General features: G+C 39.7%; 1 protein-coding gene across 1 annotated transcript in view; it reads left to right on the plus strand.

Moving 5' to 3' along the window:
• Positions 1-18,462, plus strand: part of LOC134542317 (trypsin-like) — a 50,772-nt gene that overhangs the window by 23,385 nt on the left and 8,925 nt on the right. The window contains exons 4-6 of the mRNA XM_063386467.1: positions 2,033-2,195; positions 3,372-3,580; positions 7,784-8,010. Coding sequence (XP_063242537.1) covers positions 2,033-2,195; positions 3,372-3,580; positions 7,784-8,010 — 599 coding nt within the window. The remainder of the gene's footprint in view (positions 1-2,032; positions 2,196-3,371; positions 3,581-7,783; positions 8,011-18,462) is intronic.

An 18,462-nucleotide genomic window follows, 5' to 3' on the forward strand; every position in this document is an offset into this window, starting at 1 on the left:
GAGGGAAAAAAAGGAATCTTGTGGAAACATAATACACGGCTTTAAAGGTCAGATTGGCTTGCATGTGTTTCTTTGCCCGATTATATCTCATTCGCGCCCTTTAAAGTGCTCATGGAATATTATGGTGTAGAATATTGTATGAAATATACACTGTGGGATAAAGATGCGACACACCAAAATAAGAGAAACTTTCGGGGACGTGTGTACGACTTTCTTCTGATGGAACCTCAAATCGTATAACCTGAGGATTTCTGAAACGCTGAAACACGGAACTGAAACACGCGGAGAAAACCAAAATTTAGAATCGTCCACCTTTTTTTCCGGAATGATAGAACATATATTAGGAAACGAATCCGGGTAGAATTTGTTAAGAAAGGGAGTTTTACGGATGCAAAGGCTTCGATCAGTACGAAAACGCAGCATCGCTGTCCTCGAATAGAGAGAGAGAACCACTTGTTCAGCCCGTCACTCGTTGAGCACGGAATCAGTCGCATAGACCTCTTGTTGGTGGGGTTTGGGGGGTTGTGAGTGCCTGCGACGTAGCTACCACATTATTCCCCCCTCCTCGTTGGCGAGGACCCTTCGTTTCACGTGGTGGGGGGGGGGGGGGCTGGAACTTTTATCCTCTCTCACGTGGACCAGTTAGTCGGTCGGGAAGGGTACGAGAGGGTCCTGCAGCTCTGAGAGCGAGGTCGCGAGAGTCTCAGCGCCAACTCGCTCACTCGACGGGGACTCGAGGCGTCCACGCGGCAGGAGTTTCGCGAACTCCGCTGCTCTACGACAACCTGCCGTTGGTTCGAGCACGGGCTTTTCTGCGCGGGGCCGCGGTCAGAAGGCCGAAAATGTCCCACCAATGGGCAGCAGAGCGAGGGCCATTTTGCCGACGCATATTTAACCAAAAAAAAAAATCATTTCAGTGACAGTCGTTGCCCTGATATTTCGTACAAATACAAATTTCTGCTACCTTATTCAGTTAATCTTTATTTCACAAATAACATAACTGATAAGACTAGAAAATGTGTCATTACTCTTTTTTAATGAGAAAGGTCCATTATACTCACAATAAAACAGATTTATATAATGTGATATTCCAATATTCGAAAAAACTCATAAACCAATTCAAAGAAGTATTAGACCTAACCAACACTTGGTTTGACTGTATTTATTTATTGAAATTTGTTCTTAATAAACTAAACAAGTCATGTAGGCATATTATTTCCCAAGGAAAGCATTAGATCGTCAAAAAACTATGTCAGCGATTGTCGAATTATATTTCACTAAAAATTTGTAAACTTCGTGCTCATTAGGTTTTAAACGTTATTTCTGAAACTTAAAAATGTTTTTACCCCTTTCCCTAATTTACGAAACATAATCATCACTCTAAACGTAAATTCTGCAATCAGTTCGATTTTGTATTCATATGAATACTTGTCCATTCCCAATTATGAACGTAAATGAAATTAGTGTGTGATTCTTTTAATTAAAACAAAAAATGTCCTTTATTAATTGACTTAAACACTACAACATGAAATAAAATGTTACAGACAAATTAATTTAAACCGTTACAAGGAAATGTTTTACCTGGGTTCTTGAAATAGCACAGAATAAAATTTATTACACTGTGAACGAAATAATGCAACTCATGAAATTATATTTAAGTAGATACACTATCTCTGCCGTTCACGTCATGATAAACTAAATGATGTTTAAAATAGACTGTAGGTTTCCGCGGCCATTATGTGATAAGCCAGCTTTGTGGTTTAGCCGCGCCTACGTGGCGGTAATATTACCAACGTTTCGCTCTGCATTGCAGCAGGCATATTCAGAGGCAACCCTGATGATGCCCTTCGCAGAGCGAAACGTCAGTAGTTACTATCTCTAAGACGCGGCCTGAATGAGAGAAGAATAAAGTTAGTACAGCTTGAGAAAGTTTTCTTTGAATGAGGTGGGTTTTGAACAAAGAATGGCATGTGTTGAGGACGATGTGTTGTTGGTATAACGAGAGGGTAGGTGGGCATGGACGGCTTTGCAGTGTGCGGCGTGCCGAACCGCGGCAAGAGGATCGTCGGCGGCAAGGTGACGAAGGTGAACGAGTTCCCCTGGCTGGTCGCCTTGTACAGCGGCGAGAAGTTCTACTGCGCCGGCAGCCTCATCACCAGGCGCCACGTGCTCACAGCCGGCCACTGTCTCGAGAAGTGAGCACCGCTGCCCCCTGCCCGGGTGTGCGACATCTCAGCTCTCCGGCGGAAGCCGCTCGGAACGGAAATGTGTAACGACCATACGGTGCTGCCGTCTGCGGTGACTGACGCGAACCAAAGTTCACAAAGGGAAAGGGAATATTTTTAAAGTATGGACTGTTTTTTTATGAATTCAAAACAATATCGGCAGTACTTAAAAAACATTCCTTGTAAAAAGTTCAGGACCAAAGCCACGGTTAATTTTTTTTTTGTCCTATTCACTTTCATCGGAGATGTTTTCATTATGTAGTTTAATATTTCGGTCTGCAAATGGAATGATTCAATAGTCGACGTAGCTGTTCCGGCAGCGAATACTAGCGGTGGGTACGGAAACTATGTGTAATTCACGTTAAGAAATGTAGTCGAAAACAAAATTCGCGTACCTATATTTATCACGCTCGGAATTATTTAAAAAAATTAATTTAATTAAATTAAATTTTTGTTTCCGTGTGTTGTATTATTAGTGGAGACCTGCGAAATTCGCGGATTCAATGACCTCCGGGATAGACTCTACTACACTCTACACACTCGGGCAAATGCCACCTGTTCACTGGCTGCCGATTCGTGAGTCGTCTCGACCGAGTGTCTGTGATCCGACACTTCTTTGAGCGAGAGTGGGTCCATATTATTGGCCCTGGTTACTCCAGATTAACAGTGAACCAATTGCAGAAGCAGCGCTAAGGTATAATTGTTTGAATTGTAGCGTATCACGAAATGAATCCGCGATATTTTGCAAGTCTCTAATTATTAGTGTATTTGTAGGGACCGGAAAAATTCGCGGATTCAATGACCTCTAGGACAGCCTCCATTATCCTATGAACTTCTCAAGTAAACACGCGTGTTCATTTGGGTACTAAATTGTGAGTCGTCTCCGCTGGGTAGCTTGTGATTCGACGCTTCTTTGGTCGATAGTCTCTCATTGGCCCAGAGAGCTCCAGTTAAACCGCGAGCCAATAGCAGAACCAGCAGAATTGCACACGTGTTTGAATTTCAGCCTATCACGAAATGAATCCGCGAATTTTTCCGGTCCCTATGTATTTGCAACATGAGAACACGTCTATTTGCTGGTTATCGAGGTTACATGTTGTGCATCTCTGGCGAGCAGGTACAGAAAGAGACGGGACGTGTCTGCAGGGTGAGGCTGGAGGACGTGCGCGCGGTGCTGGGAGACCACGACCGCAGCAGCCCCTGGGAGGCGGCGAGCCAGCAGCGCGGGCTGGCGCGAGGCACGCAGCACCCGCGCTTCGACCCGCGCTCCTACGCGCACGACGTGGCGGTGCTGGAGCTGGACCGCCCCGCGCGGCTGGGCGCCGGCGTGCGCACGGCCTGCCTGCCTCGCCGCGGTGGGTAGCACGCCCGCTCCTCCCGGGCGGCCCCAGAGCCCGCGGTCCCAATTGCCTCTTTTTCACTCTCTTAGGGGTGTCATACTTCATTTATAGCCTTGTGTTCAAGTTATATAAAGACCTAAATAATAAAAAAGCATTTATGGAAATACTTCAAGAAATTTTCGAGTTATGCCGGAACAGACACACAGACAGACAAGCAGACAAAAAATATATATATATATTAAAATTTCGTCTAAAGTAGCCTGCATACTTTTTTTCCCTCTAATAGTTTTGTTTTAGTTTAGATTTACTATACATATATGGCATCGAAGCATCCCAGTTCGCCTTGGTGAAAAGCTAGCGCTCTCATATAGTTTTTTTTATATATATTGTTACGGTTTACCGCGGGTTCGTAAAGGATAGCCCAATTAAAAATTTTATCACACACATTTTTATTTATTGCCACTACTTATGTCACTTACAAAAATCTTCTAAAATGGCAAATAATTAATTACACTTAAAGAAAGGTCTATTCCCCAGTCACTCGTTCCACACACCTCACTGGTCGCACCTCTGGCGCAACTCTCGCCGCAGCACCCCTCGTGGTCCTCCGTCGCAGGACTCCGTCGCCGCACTCCGCCACCACCGTCACACTACCCTTTCGCCAAGATTCCACTCGACGCCTCGCTCAGAACTTCGCCGCGCCCGCGACACTATCGCCCGGTACTGAACTCTTCGCCCTGGAACCTTCGTCCAGGGACTTCGCCACTCTATCGCCCGGAAACTCCGCCGCGGGAAAACTCCCGACTTCACTCTGAACTCTCTGCTCAGACTGACTCGAAGGTCGGCCCCACCTCCTTATATAGCCCTTGGGTTCCCGTCCAGAACAATCGGGCATGTCTCCAAGACATCGCGCGACCTTCTCCGTCGAAATGTCCAGAAACGCGTCGTGAGTCCTGTCGAAGGACGCGGCGGCTGCTCAAAGAACGCCGATAAAAGCAACAAGCATCGGGTTCCCACAAAACGCGCCGATAAACATGTTAGTCCTTTTATGCCGCAGTGCGGCCTCTTTTAAGTAACCCGATCTGAGGCATGTGCGCGCTGCGACGGTCAGGATGTCGCGAGATAGTATGACACGAGATACCAGGGAGAGGATGCGGGTGGAAGGGGGCGCAGACAGGCCGAACGAGCGCGGCGACGCCAAGCACTGCAGCCAAGCGCGATCGTAACAATATATATTTTTAATAGAAGAGTAACACACCAGCAAGTTTGACAGTCACCATTGAGCCAAACCTTTTTTTATGTTGAATTTTTTTATGCAAATCCAAATATTTGTGAAATGGTTTTTGTATGGGTAAGCGCCAAGAGACGATTAAGACAACACATAATACATCCATGTCTTACCCGGGATTCGAATCCAGAGCCCCGCAACGAAACCTGGTGCGCTGCCGACTCGCTACGTAGGCAGACGTCACTCAACCACCGCGCCCCTTTCTTAAACATGCAGTGGAAGTTGTCTACACAGAGGTGAGAAGATTGCAGGCTTTCGCGCCCGGTTGTCTAAGTAAACACTTTTTGCTTTGGAGTTTGAGCTGCGTCGTGGTTGGCATATCGTCCCGACGTTTCGTTCCGTGTTGCAGCAGGCAACCACAACACTGACCGATGTATTTCTCAACCCTTAAAGTTCACGCTGTACTGCAGAGTGAGACTTCGTGCCAATCCACCACTCCAACGCAGTTTAGCCTCGAAAATCAAAATTGTTTTCGGAGGTTATAAGCTGTAAATTTTGGCTGAACAATCCCACCCATATTAATAATTGAATTTTGAAAATGAAAACGAACTTATGGCACTCTTTTCCAAAAAAAAATAATTGAAGTCTAATTTTTTACTAATGTAATAAGTAAAATCTTTGTTTTTAACAATACTCACTTAGTGGAGGTCTTTTTGCGACTCTTCCCAGTGAACACCTTATCAGGTATTAAACGATCTTCTAGCATTTTCTAAACGATCACCAACCATCGTGACGTCAAATTTATAACATACACCCACTTAATATAAGTATAGTTGTTAGAACATAAAGCAATTTGAAAATTTCCAATTAAACTATGGGTACCTCCACAAATTTGCTTATGGGATAGACAAATGTGTAGAAAACCAAAACAACTAACTACAGTTTTACCATCTAACAAGGAGTGAAACAGGGGTAAATATGGTTTTAGTATAATTTATTATATTTTCGAATCTAATAAAGCATTAGAAAGTATATTGGGTGGCAATAATAAAAATATTATAACTACCAACCATAATTTTACCATTTTGGGAAATTCATCTTAAAGGGGTGTAAAATGAGTAAGTATGGTTTTAAAACGAAAATCAACACTTCCAGTTCAATTAAAACTGGATGTTAAAAACTAAATACAACATGCAAATAGAGTTCAATATCATATTTTATTTTATTCATATAATTTCGTTGTGTAAGGGCCTTAAATGGGTAGAAATGTTTTGTTTATTTCAAGAAATTTGTCCTCGGAAACTAATTAAAAACGACGTGATTTGCTTCGTTAGAATAACAGAAATAGTAAACCATACATCATTAATGACACACTTTGCGAGATTCCGCCCCTAAGAGGTGTAAAAGGGGTAACTTTAGTTTTAAAAGTATGCATACTTCAGAATATCGTTTTAACATTAAAAGTAATATATTCTGATCAAATAAAATAATTTAACATGTTGGCAATGATTAATAAACACACATTTAACTACCTTGTCTCATTCAACGTCCTCTGGAATATAATGTATTATTTGAAGTTGTAACAACTAGTGAACATTAGTTTTAAAAAATAAAATAAAATAAATGTTTATGGATACACCAAATCAGTATTAACAAAATAAATTTTAAATAAGGATACATGTAGATAGTTTGGTTTTATTTGGTTAACGAATATTTCCATATTTACAAAAATCTCTAGGTCTGAATTTTCACATTGGCATCCTTGTGGGGAAAAAAGGAAAGGGGTAAAAAATATTTGAATTTTTATGTGTGTAATATTAAGCTTAAAGAAGAATTTTAAAAAATTATAAATTAAATTTCATTTCTCTACTCTACATTAAAAATAATAATACGGTTGTTTTGAAAATCTTAAATAATGTAGGTTTGTTTAATAGGGTAAAATTATTTAATTATTGTATCTACCGCAATAACCGAAATAAATGAAATGGTATAGACATAATTAAAATTAAATAGGCCCATATTAAAAAATTTGTTGATTGGTTACCTATGAAATAAAAAATAAGTCTGATTTCATCAAGATAAAATAAATTCTCGAACACTCTGAAACGGGAGTTTTAAAATCACATACTCGATCTATTCCAAATTTTAAGAAGGATAACGCATAACCTCGTCAGAAAATATCATTCTTAAACGATTTTGCTGTGAATGAAATATTTTATATGTCTAACAGTTTATTATGTCTATTTATTTAGCAAACATTTTCAGAATTAATCGCATCATTTTCTATACAAGGCAAAGCCACAGATTATTATATAGTATGTCATATAATAGTATTGTTGATTAGTAATTTTTATTACAGTTTTAGAAACAAAAAATGCTAATGTAGTGACGGATGCAGGCGCGTACCGTTCTTTGCGCACCAGAGCATCATTGACGTTTTACAAACAATCAAAAGCAGCTCATGTAAACTACAACTCGTGCGTTTGTTTGTTGAATATATGATTATATACATAACTTTTACTCAAAGATATAAAATCAAAAGTTAAGTTAATTTTTTTAATTTTAATTGTATACGGCATTTGAAAGTAGAAATTTCGGTGAATGCGACGGAAGTGAAGGAACGAGAATTTCTGTAACCACTGTGCTGCCATATGTGACGTATGGCGCGACACCAAAATTCACAAAAAAAAAAAGGGAAACTTTATATTATTAAACAATAAGTAAATTTTAAAATGGTGGGCAGTATTTTAGTAAAATTCCATTTTAGAGATTTTTTTTTCAGTCTTTTCCACTTTTATCGGAGGCGTTTTACTTAGTTAAAAATTACGGTTTAACTAATCCAATGATTCAACAGTTTTCGTAGCAGGCCCCCAGCAAGCGAATCCTAGCGGCGGGTGTGGTAACTAAATGTGATTTGCGTTAGGATTTATTTTTAAAGAATTGTGCGTGAAATGCCGGTGTCCGAGTGTGTGTTTGCGCCGCGAGAACAGGCGAACATGCTGGTGACGCAGGCGACGAGGACTACTCGGGGCTGGTGGCCGTGGCGGCGGGCTGGGGCAAGACGAGCGAGCAGTCGCACACGTCGGCGCTGCCGCACAAGGTGAGCGTGCCAGTCATGACGCGCCAGCAGTGCCTGCGCAGCGACTACCCGCCCCGCAGCATCACCGACGACGTCATCTGCGCCGGCTACCTGCGCGGCCGGAAGGACGCGTGCCTGGTGAGTCGCCCCTTAGCCCCTTAGCGTACTCTTTACTTCTGCTGCACTCACGATCATTTCTTCCTTTTTTTTTTGTACGTGGAACAGAAATATTCACGAGAAATCACAGATGTTTGTAAATCCTTACATTTACACGAAAAAAAAATTGGTTGTCTGTAAAGTCGGTTTACGGACGATAGTTTGACGTGACGTCATAACAAAACATTGATGAAATGATTGCATACTTTTATGAATAAAATTGAATCATTTTTATTGTAATAATAAAATAATAAATATTTGAAATTTTACTAGTAATCAGATATTTTTATAATGCGAGAATAATTAACCTTTATTGCCGAAATGTTGTTTGTGATACGCAATGAAAACCAGATTAACTTTTTACTTCACTTTATAAACAGTCGACGAAACAGTTCACGTGTAGATGACTTGTAATTAATTTTAAAAACTGGCGTTTAGCTTTAAATTTTTAATATAATTATGAAAAAGTTTCCATATAAATAAACTATAATTAAATACCTATCATCAATTATATGAATCACCATAATTTTTTAGTCAATTGTAACATAACCTATTATTACTGCACTCGCCGAAAGCGTAACGGAACACAGCCTAACGGAACAGTAAGCGTAACGGGACGCAGCGTAACGGAACAATGATCGTAACGGAACAATGTGCGAAACGGGACACTTTTTCGTGCGTGCAGCCGGCGTTCATCGATTTATTAGACATTGTCACGTCAAAAACTGTACCACTACAAACTACTGGGTTAAGCCTTGTGTTGTCCCGGTACCTCCAATAGTTGAAGTTATTTTGTAACCCGTTACCCGAATAGCTTCCAAGTATTAACTGCGCACGTTAATAAGCATGATGAAACAAAATAAGGTCCAATTATTGCAATTTCATGGTTTAAAAACATTATGTATGCTGTAATGAAACATAAATTAATATCTACATATATTTATAAGCCATTTTTTGTAATAAACACACAGTATTATCTAGAAAAACATGTTTCATATATGCAAAAAAATAATATATCTATGTGGTGTCCAAATTTACAATATCTTTCTTGTAGTATTACAAAATATTTTTTTTTCCACCAGGTGTTTCCAAAGGACTATTTAGTAAAAGTACAGTTTTTTTTTTCTTCTGTGAAGGCGTTTTGAGAGGAAAAATTTAGTATGAGCGCGCATTACACGAAGGAAATTTAACAGGTTAAAAGTCCAGTGCACATTGATGTTTCTGCTACAGCCACGAGTCAAAGTCATCAAGATTGCAGACTCATGTTGTAACATGCACCCGTACATATATATACAGGTATATATACCTCTATATTGTCACGTGCCACCTTCAGAGGGGGGGGCGAGAATCGTAGCTCTTTACATAGAAACAACTCGCTTGGCATCAACTAGTCTTAACTTCATAAAATACTTTACTGTACCTAGGATCATAGGTTCGTCATCCCGTACAGGATGTCTGGTGAGAGCTGAACTAAGGAGATTTTGCAAAATAACATAATACTTAATTAAAATTATTTTATTCTTAAAGTCAAATACTCAACATCATTTTAAAGAACATTTAAATAGCAGGATTACAATTTAAAACAATAATCTCTTTACTTCCTTAACGATTGAACGACCTTACAAGAGAGAGAATGAGAGAACTTCACTAAACACTTCCCTAGTCCTTCCGAATACCTCAAATCATAATTAATACTTAAAATTAAAACAAAGATAAGTCCATACTCACATTTTCCGAAAAGCCTTTCTTGATCGATTACTTAAAACTAACGTAGGGGCCTCTCCTGCCCTTAAAATCCGAACGAACATTACATTTTAAAAAATTATAACTAAACGACTAGTGACAAGGGCCATTGCCTCCGCCCGAAAGCTTGAAGATGACTACATTATGACCTAACTTAAATTAAACGACTCGTGGCCTCTGGCGTCGGCCATAGCTTCCGCCCGAAAGCTTGAATTCCTACATCACGAACGAACTAACAACTCGTGACCACAGGTGAGACGCATAGCCTCCGCCTGAGTGAGCCTGAATTCCTACATCACGAACGAACTAACAACTCGTGACCACAGGTGAGACGCATAGCCTCCGCCTGAGTGAGCCTGAATTCCTACATCACGAACGAACTAACAACTCGTGACCACAGGTGAGACGCATAGCCTCCGCCTGAGTGAGCCCCGAGTCACCACTCACTTGCGCTTAAATTCGCGCGCCCTGCCGCGCCTACCATAACAAAAGCTCGTTATTGAAGTCAAATTTACTAAACAACTAACTAGAACATCTGGGAAGACTACCCCCCCTCTACCCCAATGTGCAGGCCACACCGCGCGGCTTGTTACGACAGCGCGCCCCAGTAACTGCGGCCCGTGGCTGCGCCAGCGCGCGGCCAAACAAACAAACAAAATTCTGCAAGCCCGCAGCGCGCCGCGCCGGCCCCGTGCCCCAATTACATGGTCACGCCACTTGCGCTGACGAGTGAACAGAGCAGCCAGCCCAGAGTCCCGTCAGTAAAGTCCCTAAATTTGATTTCAACAACCCTGCAAAATTTCAACCCGCGACATAACCCTCCCCTCACAGAGCTCGAGCCCCATCGAGCTACCTCAAAATTACAAATTGTCTTTTTCCATTAAACCATAACTATAAATTCCTCATTTCACAAAAATAATAATTTTCTTAGTTCCTTGCTGTCTGAACATACATCTAGATTCTGCATAAGATTTATTTTAAAACAACAAGTATTCATAAAATTAAATGTAAAACTTTTATCTGGTTTGTTCTCACAGGAACCTTCAGAGGCTCGAGTTCTCAATTCTAAAAAAATTGTTCTGTTAGTGAAGCTCTCTTTACAAATTAAATTACTGTTCTTAGTTTCTCAGTATTCGTTAAACAATGTGCAAATTCTTGATAATTATTATTATTTTTTTTTTTTTCGGTTTCCGTTTATTACCATACTTCTTTCGTTCTTCAAAAAAAATTAAGTGTCCTTACAGTGTTTCAATTAATTAAACTCTTATCTCGTGAAGGTTGGTGCAACTCCTCGAAGTCAGTGTTGTCGAGAAGAGTAGCTCCCTGGGCTGGCCATCAGCAAACACCACTCAACTCCAACAGCTACTGGACTGGCTTCCAGGGCAGCTCACAACTTCTCCCCACATCTGCTTCGGAGTTGTGCCATCCTCATCACGAACAGATTACAATTCTGAAACATCATCAACAGGCATTACCATCACGCCTGACAAATACAAAACTAACTACTAAACTGCAATCGATGGGCAAGGATGCAAACACACAAAAAAATAAAATTAATTAATTCAACTGCTAACATAAAGTATCCCACCCTTAGCATAATCTAATCAGGCAAATAATTTGATAGGAAAAACTTAAGGAAGGGAAACATGACCTCCAATGATTTTCCATAACTCTTGAGTCTTGATCTTCTCTATACAGCAAATAGTCCCCACGAAGTAACTGGGTTGAAGGTCAGTTCACATGACCCACCCATAACCTCTTCTACTCTTCTTTTCTTCTGGGGGCAACCACAATGCCCACCAATCTCTCTCCATGGTGCCGAACCAGCTATCCCATGAGAGTAAACAACGTAGTCAATAGAAGCGCAGAGGGGAAACACCAATCTCTGGCTTGTCGAGTCATAAAACTGCTTTATCTTCTTCTTCTTCTTCTTCTGAGTAAAACATCTGATTAATCTTGCTACTATTCTTCCCAACAATAAAAAAAAAAGTTCATCAGGTATCTTCATGAAAAAACATTCTAACTAATACTAAGTCTTCTTTTTCTTCTTTTTTTTTCTTCTGTTAGATGTAATAGAAGGCCATGTTAGGGAGGTTATAGGGAAAAAGAGTGGCCAATTCCCACCCCATCACCCACCTAGATCATGACTAATTAACTTTTAAACTTTCTATTTCAAACAAATAAAAAAAAAAACATTTTTTTTTTTATTCAAACTTTTAAACTATAATTACTTTTACTTCATAACCTCAAAAGCTAATCAATAATTCTAAATGAAATTGTGATTTACTGCATCCTTGTTCCATCCGATCTGTTTGTTTATAACCTTTCTTGTAAAGTATAAAATTTTCAAACATTACTAATTCAAAAAAAAATTAAATTCTGGTGTCCTTTGAGTTACAATTAACTTTACTATTTCTTAGCTTGAAATAATTTAAGTTTTCAGAACTATTTCATTGTCTAATTCACAACACTTAAAAATCAACTCAAAACAACAAATCATCAAAATCAATAAGATCATCTGACCTACCTATCAGTACTGTGAACTTGAACTGTTCGTACACATTTATAATAAGCTATTGTATTTAAATTCCAACCTTAAAAAGGTTTTAAAAAAAACTACTAATCCCTCTGTAAATTAAGAAAATTAACTTTAAAAATTAAACTTAAGGTATTAGTTCTTTTTGACAGCTACCACAACTCACTAGTTCCATTACATTACTATAACCTAAAAAGTTCTGTAAATAATGTTTATAACAAAAAAAAACTCCAGTTACTGTCTTCCATAAAAAAAAATAAAACTTTACATGACCTTATTAATCTCCACTTGTAAGTCCATGGCTGCCAGCTTTCTCTTCTCTTGAATCTTCAGTCTTGGCTCTTGTTTCAGTGATCTTGTATCTTGTCTCTCGAACTCTTGTCATCTTGTAAACTGGACTGCTGCTCAGCTCATCTTAAGGAATCTGTAACAGTTTCAAAAATACATGTTAATTTAAATTACATAATTCCTGTTCTTTGGTCCTAAAAAAAATTGTATTATTAGTACACATTACCCTGAAACAACATTATTATTCATTGTTTATTACTTAAAAAAAATGCTTTACCATAAAATCCTTTTTTGTTCTTTTCATTAGGCCTATTTATTTTCCTTCTTCTTAATTAAATTCTGCTTCAAATGTTAATCCTAACTTAAGACCTACCATCTATTTATTATTCATTACCTACATTATTTATGTTACCCTAAAATTCCCATAAGTTTCTAATACTTCCTATCAAAGACATTCTCTCTAAAAAAAAAATTACTTGTGACTCTTAACTTAACAAACTTAAAAAAAACTTTTACACTAGACTTAACTTATTATTCATTCTTAGTTACTAAATTTCTATATGTAAACTTTAGTACTTACAAACAAAAACTGCCTATTTCTCTCTACCTCTTAATCTCTTTCAATTATTACAATAATAATGTTACCTTGCATCTTTAAACTTTCTTCTTTTCAATTAAATTAGACATCTCATAACAATAAAAATTCTGCCTATACTCTTCTTATGGGTGTACAAACCAACAACAAAATTTCAAATTCTCAAGTTTCCTTATATTTAAATTATGCAATGCACATAACCTCTGTGGTGCCTGTACCCTTTTAGGCCTACCACCTTCTCCTCTCACAGCATGACAACTCTTATTCCTCGGGGTCTGTATTCACTGTTACAAATCAAATATCTCAAAAAAATTAAAAACAAATTTATTATTTTAAGAAAACAAAAATTTACATTGACTTTACTATGGAGCCTGGAAATCTCAATGTCCCACAGCAGCTAACATGACTAAATCCCATGGAACCCCAGGTTTACATAACCTGTGCCCAAAAATTTAAGCATACCAGGCTTTCCCTGCACTGGTTTTACAGCATCACACACTATTTAGGGCCCCTGATCTGCCATCAGTCCCAAGGAGTTTTCCCACAACCCCTCTCTACACAAGCGCCTACCGCATTCCTCTCAATTGGCTATCGGTTTTACGGCATTCTTTTGGGATCCGACCATCAAGTTAGGGCTAATCGAACACTAAACCTCCATACTTCCAAACTAATGTAAATCAATTAAATTTTCTCTGTAATTTCTTAAAATCCAAATAAAAATTATTCAAACATGCCCAAGAAACTTTCAAAAAAAAAATTCATAATCTTATCTTCAAACCCTTAAAATAAAAATAAATAGATTACTCTGTTTTCTCCTTAATAACTGTAAACTGTCAACAAATATCATGTCGTAAATTTTAACTATGCTTACTGACTCTTAATCAAAAAATCTCATTTGTCCTAATTAATAAACAACCGATTTCCTTGAAATCTCACTGTATCTCTCATACTCAAACTCCACTGGCTGAATATCTCAATAAATTCAAAAACAATTATCTACACTCTTAAAGAAATTCCTCCCCAATTATTCAAATTACTTCACCTTATTTTATTTCATTACTTAAAACACCTTACTCAAAAAAATTAATTAATTCCCTTCCATTATTATTTGACCAGAAAAAACTTTCTCATTAATTAATTTATTAAAATTCAATTTCACATTAGGCAAGTACACTAACTCTCTACAGCAATGTTTCTCATTTCCCTCCTTCCTAACTGAATCCAATCTTACTTAACCTCCAGGGAATTTACCTCACAAAATAACCAAAAATTTCACTGTAGTGCCTATCTGCTATAGGCCCACTACACAACAAGGGATTCTAACCCCACCAACAAACTTCATTGAAATGGTACCCTATCCCATACAGGATAGCCACTTCGGTACTACCATGGGGAACTCCTGCCCCAAACTACTCACAACTCTCAGGATTCTCCTGACCCTTAATTCCGTAGTCAGCCCATCTCCTATGGTCTGCGCTACAATTCCCTTTCTTCCCAGGGACACAACGCCTCACCTTAGGGTCCCTCGCCTTAAAGAAAACATTAATTTTCTCTGTTCCCTTGGAGTAAATTCCCTCTACACACAAAAACTATCCTTCCACTTTTATCAATGCTTATTGATTTTATAGTGTACCTCCTTATTACTGTTTACAAATCCCAAAAAAATATTTTTAAAACCGAGGTAGAATTTAACTAACAAAAACATAAACAACTTACAACGAAACACTTCTAGCCTATACATCATACACTTCTTAAAATAAATTACTTACATACTGAAAGTTCCTCTTCTCCTAAAACACACTTAAATTTAAATTTATTTAACCAATAGTCTATTTTCTTATCGCTAAGTTACCGTACAGCTGATCAAAACAAGGTCACGGCCGTCCACGTCTCCGTATGAGCCCGTGACGTCACCGAATTCCATCAGGTGCGCCAACCCTCGCTTGCGGTTCCTCCGTTCTCCGCTAGGTCTCAGCACCTCCCCGTCACGTGTTCACTCTGCCACGTCCACTGACGTGTCGTTCTGAAACAACTCTCAACATTTTTCTAATTAAAACAAAACATCACTATAAATTCTATAACTCTCTTTTACATAAACTCTCGTTTTCTCTTTAATTCCTTTCTAACGTTTATCCTTCCCTCGACTGATTTAATTCGTACGTCTCGTCTCCTACGCGCACGACAACAAAACAAACTTCACTTGAAAATAATTCCTATTTACGACAAAAATTTTTTATTTTAAATTATAATTCTCTTAACCTACAATCTTAAATTAACTTTAATAAAACTAAACCACTTGCATTATCTTTATTAAGTATTTAAATTATAACGTATTCTCCTCACGTAAAAATCCCCGATAAACTCAACGACTTAAAACAACTTATCACTATAAACTTTATCCTTACAAGTATACTCAAATAATCATCTGTTACGTCAAAAAAAAAATCTCAAAGACTTCCTCCACTATAGACTAAAATTCCGTAATCCTCTCCTCAAGTAAACTCTTAATAACCTGCTATCAGAAGCTGAAACTAACTTAATAATAAACATAAAAATCTACCTCTCTCTCTCTCCAGAAATAGAACCTATCCGGCGAACTCTACCATTTCTGTCACGAACACCTAGCCGGTGCCACCGCCATTTCTGTCACGTGCCACCTTCAGAGGGGGGGGCGAGAATCGTAGCTCTTTACATAGAAACAACTCGCTTGGCATCAACTAGTCTTAACTTCATAAAATACTTTACTGTACCTAGGATCATAGGTTCGTCATCCCGTACAGGATGTCTGGTGAGAGCTGAACTAAGGAGATTTTGCAAAATAACATAATACTTAATTAAAATTATTTTATTCTTAAAGTCAAATACTCAACATCATTTTAAAGAACATTTAAATAGCAGGATTACAATTTAAAACAATAATCTCTTTACTTCCTTAACGATTGAACGACCTTACAAGAGAGAGAATGAGAGAACTTCACTAAACACTTCCCTAGTCCTTCCGAATACCTCAAATCATAATTAATACTTAAAATTAAAACAAAGATAAGTCCATACTCACATTTTCCGAAAAGCCTTTCTTGATCGATTACTTAAAACTAACGTAGGGGCCTCTCCTGCCCTTAAAATCCGAACGAACATTACATTTTAAAAAATTATAACTAAACGACTAGTGACAAGGGCCATTGCCTCCGCCCGAAAGCTTGAAGATGACTACATTATGACCTAACTTAAATTAAACGACTCGTGGCCTCTGGCGTCGGCCATAGCTTCCGCCCGAAAGCTTGAATTCCTACATCACGAACGAACTAACAACTCGTGACCACAGGTGAGACGCATAGCCTCCGCCTGAGTGAGCCTGAATTCCTACATCACGAACGAACTAACAACTCGTGACCACAGGTGAGACGCATAGCCTCCGCCTGAGTGAGCCTGAATTCCTACATCACGAACGAACTAACAACTCGTGACCACAGGTGAGACGCATAGCCTCCGCCTGAGTGAGCCCCGAGTCACCACTCACTTGCGCTTAAATTCGCGCGCCCTGCCGCGCCTACCATAACAAAAGCTCGTTATTGAAGTCAAATTTACTAAACAACTAACTAGAACATCTGGGAAGACTACCCCCCCTCTACCCCAATGTGCAGGCCACACCGCGCGGCTTGTTACGACAGCGCGCCCCAGTAACTGCGGCCCGTGGCTGCGCCAGCGCGCGGCCAAACAAACAAACAAAATTCTGCAAGCCCGCAGCGCGCCGCGCCGGCCCCGTGCCCCAATTACATGGTCACGCCACTTGCGCTGACGAGTGAACAGAGCAGCCAGCCCAGAGTCCCGTCAGTAAAGTCCCTAAATTTGATTTCAACAACCCTGCAAAATTTCAACCCGCGACAATATATACACACAACACACAAACTTTTGTGAACATCGGGAGATGTACTAAGCGGGGCGCTGTTTCTATGTATTTTTCAAATTAAAAATTTCAGTCCAATTCATAGACTACAAGTAAACAAAAAATATATTACTTCTAACGCATGTTCATAATGATATGCAAATTTTTTTATGCTTGTGTTTACCCTGATAGAATAAAAATTACAATTCTAGTTAGAAATTCGCATTTGAAAACCTTACCGATTACACAAATTTTGCAGATCATGTTTATAATTATGGCCACATTATATTTTAGTCTTAAGATAAATATCTTTTTAATCACGTGGTTTCAAATATTTTTGCACCAAGTAATGGGCGAAACCTTAGTTTCTCTCGACGGCCCTGAGGGTCGAAGACACTTGCGTAGGGATGTTGGTGTGCCATTGTCAGGACCTCAGCCAAACCACGGCCACCCGCAGGAACCAATCAGCTCGACTGTAAATGCGGTCCCGTGCAAATGCCGTTGTTGATGTCGCTGACTCAAAACCCAGCCTGTACCACCCCCTCTTCCTACTCGGGGGGTCTCGAGGGGGAAGCAGAGACTGTTCAATAAAGGCTCGACATGGAGTTTACTGCCAGGTTCAGACTAACAGTAAATGCGCGAGCTGAAGTCGTCACCCGTCCAGTTATAGCCTGGCGCATATGCTTGGAAGTACCTGAGCGCCTGGCTATCACACCGTCTCTAATTCTTCCCCGCCTTCGCTGTTCTTGTCTCGCGGTCGCGGCTGACCTGACGAGGCGGAATGCGGCGGGTAGAGTCACCGCAGGGCAACGGGGCTCCGTCGGCTCGGTCTACCCCCCCCCCCCCCCCCCCCAACCAAAAAAAGCACCCTTTTTTTTTAGGCGTGGCTGCCATATTTAAAACCAGTGTTGAAAATCCTCGTTCCTACGACTTCCTCCCCTCCCATTTTTTTCCCTAAATTCCTTTCGGAACTGCAGCCGGCCTCTCGACGAAGCGCTGTGTCGCTGCTTCGCGCTGGCGACGCTGTAACTGCTGACGTCTCCGTTCATTCGTCATTCGAAGTAGACAGTTTATATTATAATGATTAGAGACCTGCAAAATTCGCGGATTCAATGACCTCCAGCATAGACTCCACTACACTCTACACACTCGGGCAAATGCCACCTGTTCATTGGCTGCTGACTTGTGAGTCGTCTCGACCGAGTGCCTGTGATTCGACACTTCTTTGAGCGAGGGTCTCTAATTGGCCCTCATTACTCCAGATGAACAGTGAACCAATTGCAGAAGCAGCGCTAAGGTATAATTATTTGTATTGTAGCATATCACGAAATGAATCCGCGAATTTTGCAGGTCTCTAATAATGATAAATGGATGAATTGAACTTTT

This window comes from Bacillus rossius (genome assembly GCF_032445375.1).
Source record: "Bacillus rossius redtenbacheri isolate Brsri chromosome 4 unlocalized genomic scaffold, Brsri_v3 Brsri_v3_scf4_2, whole genome shotgun sequence".
Taxonomy (NCBI): Eukaryota; Metazoa; Arthropoda; class Insecta; order Phasmatodea; family Bacillidae; genus Bacillus; species Bacillus rossius.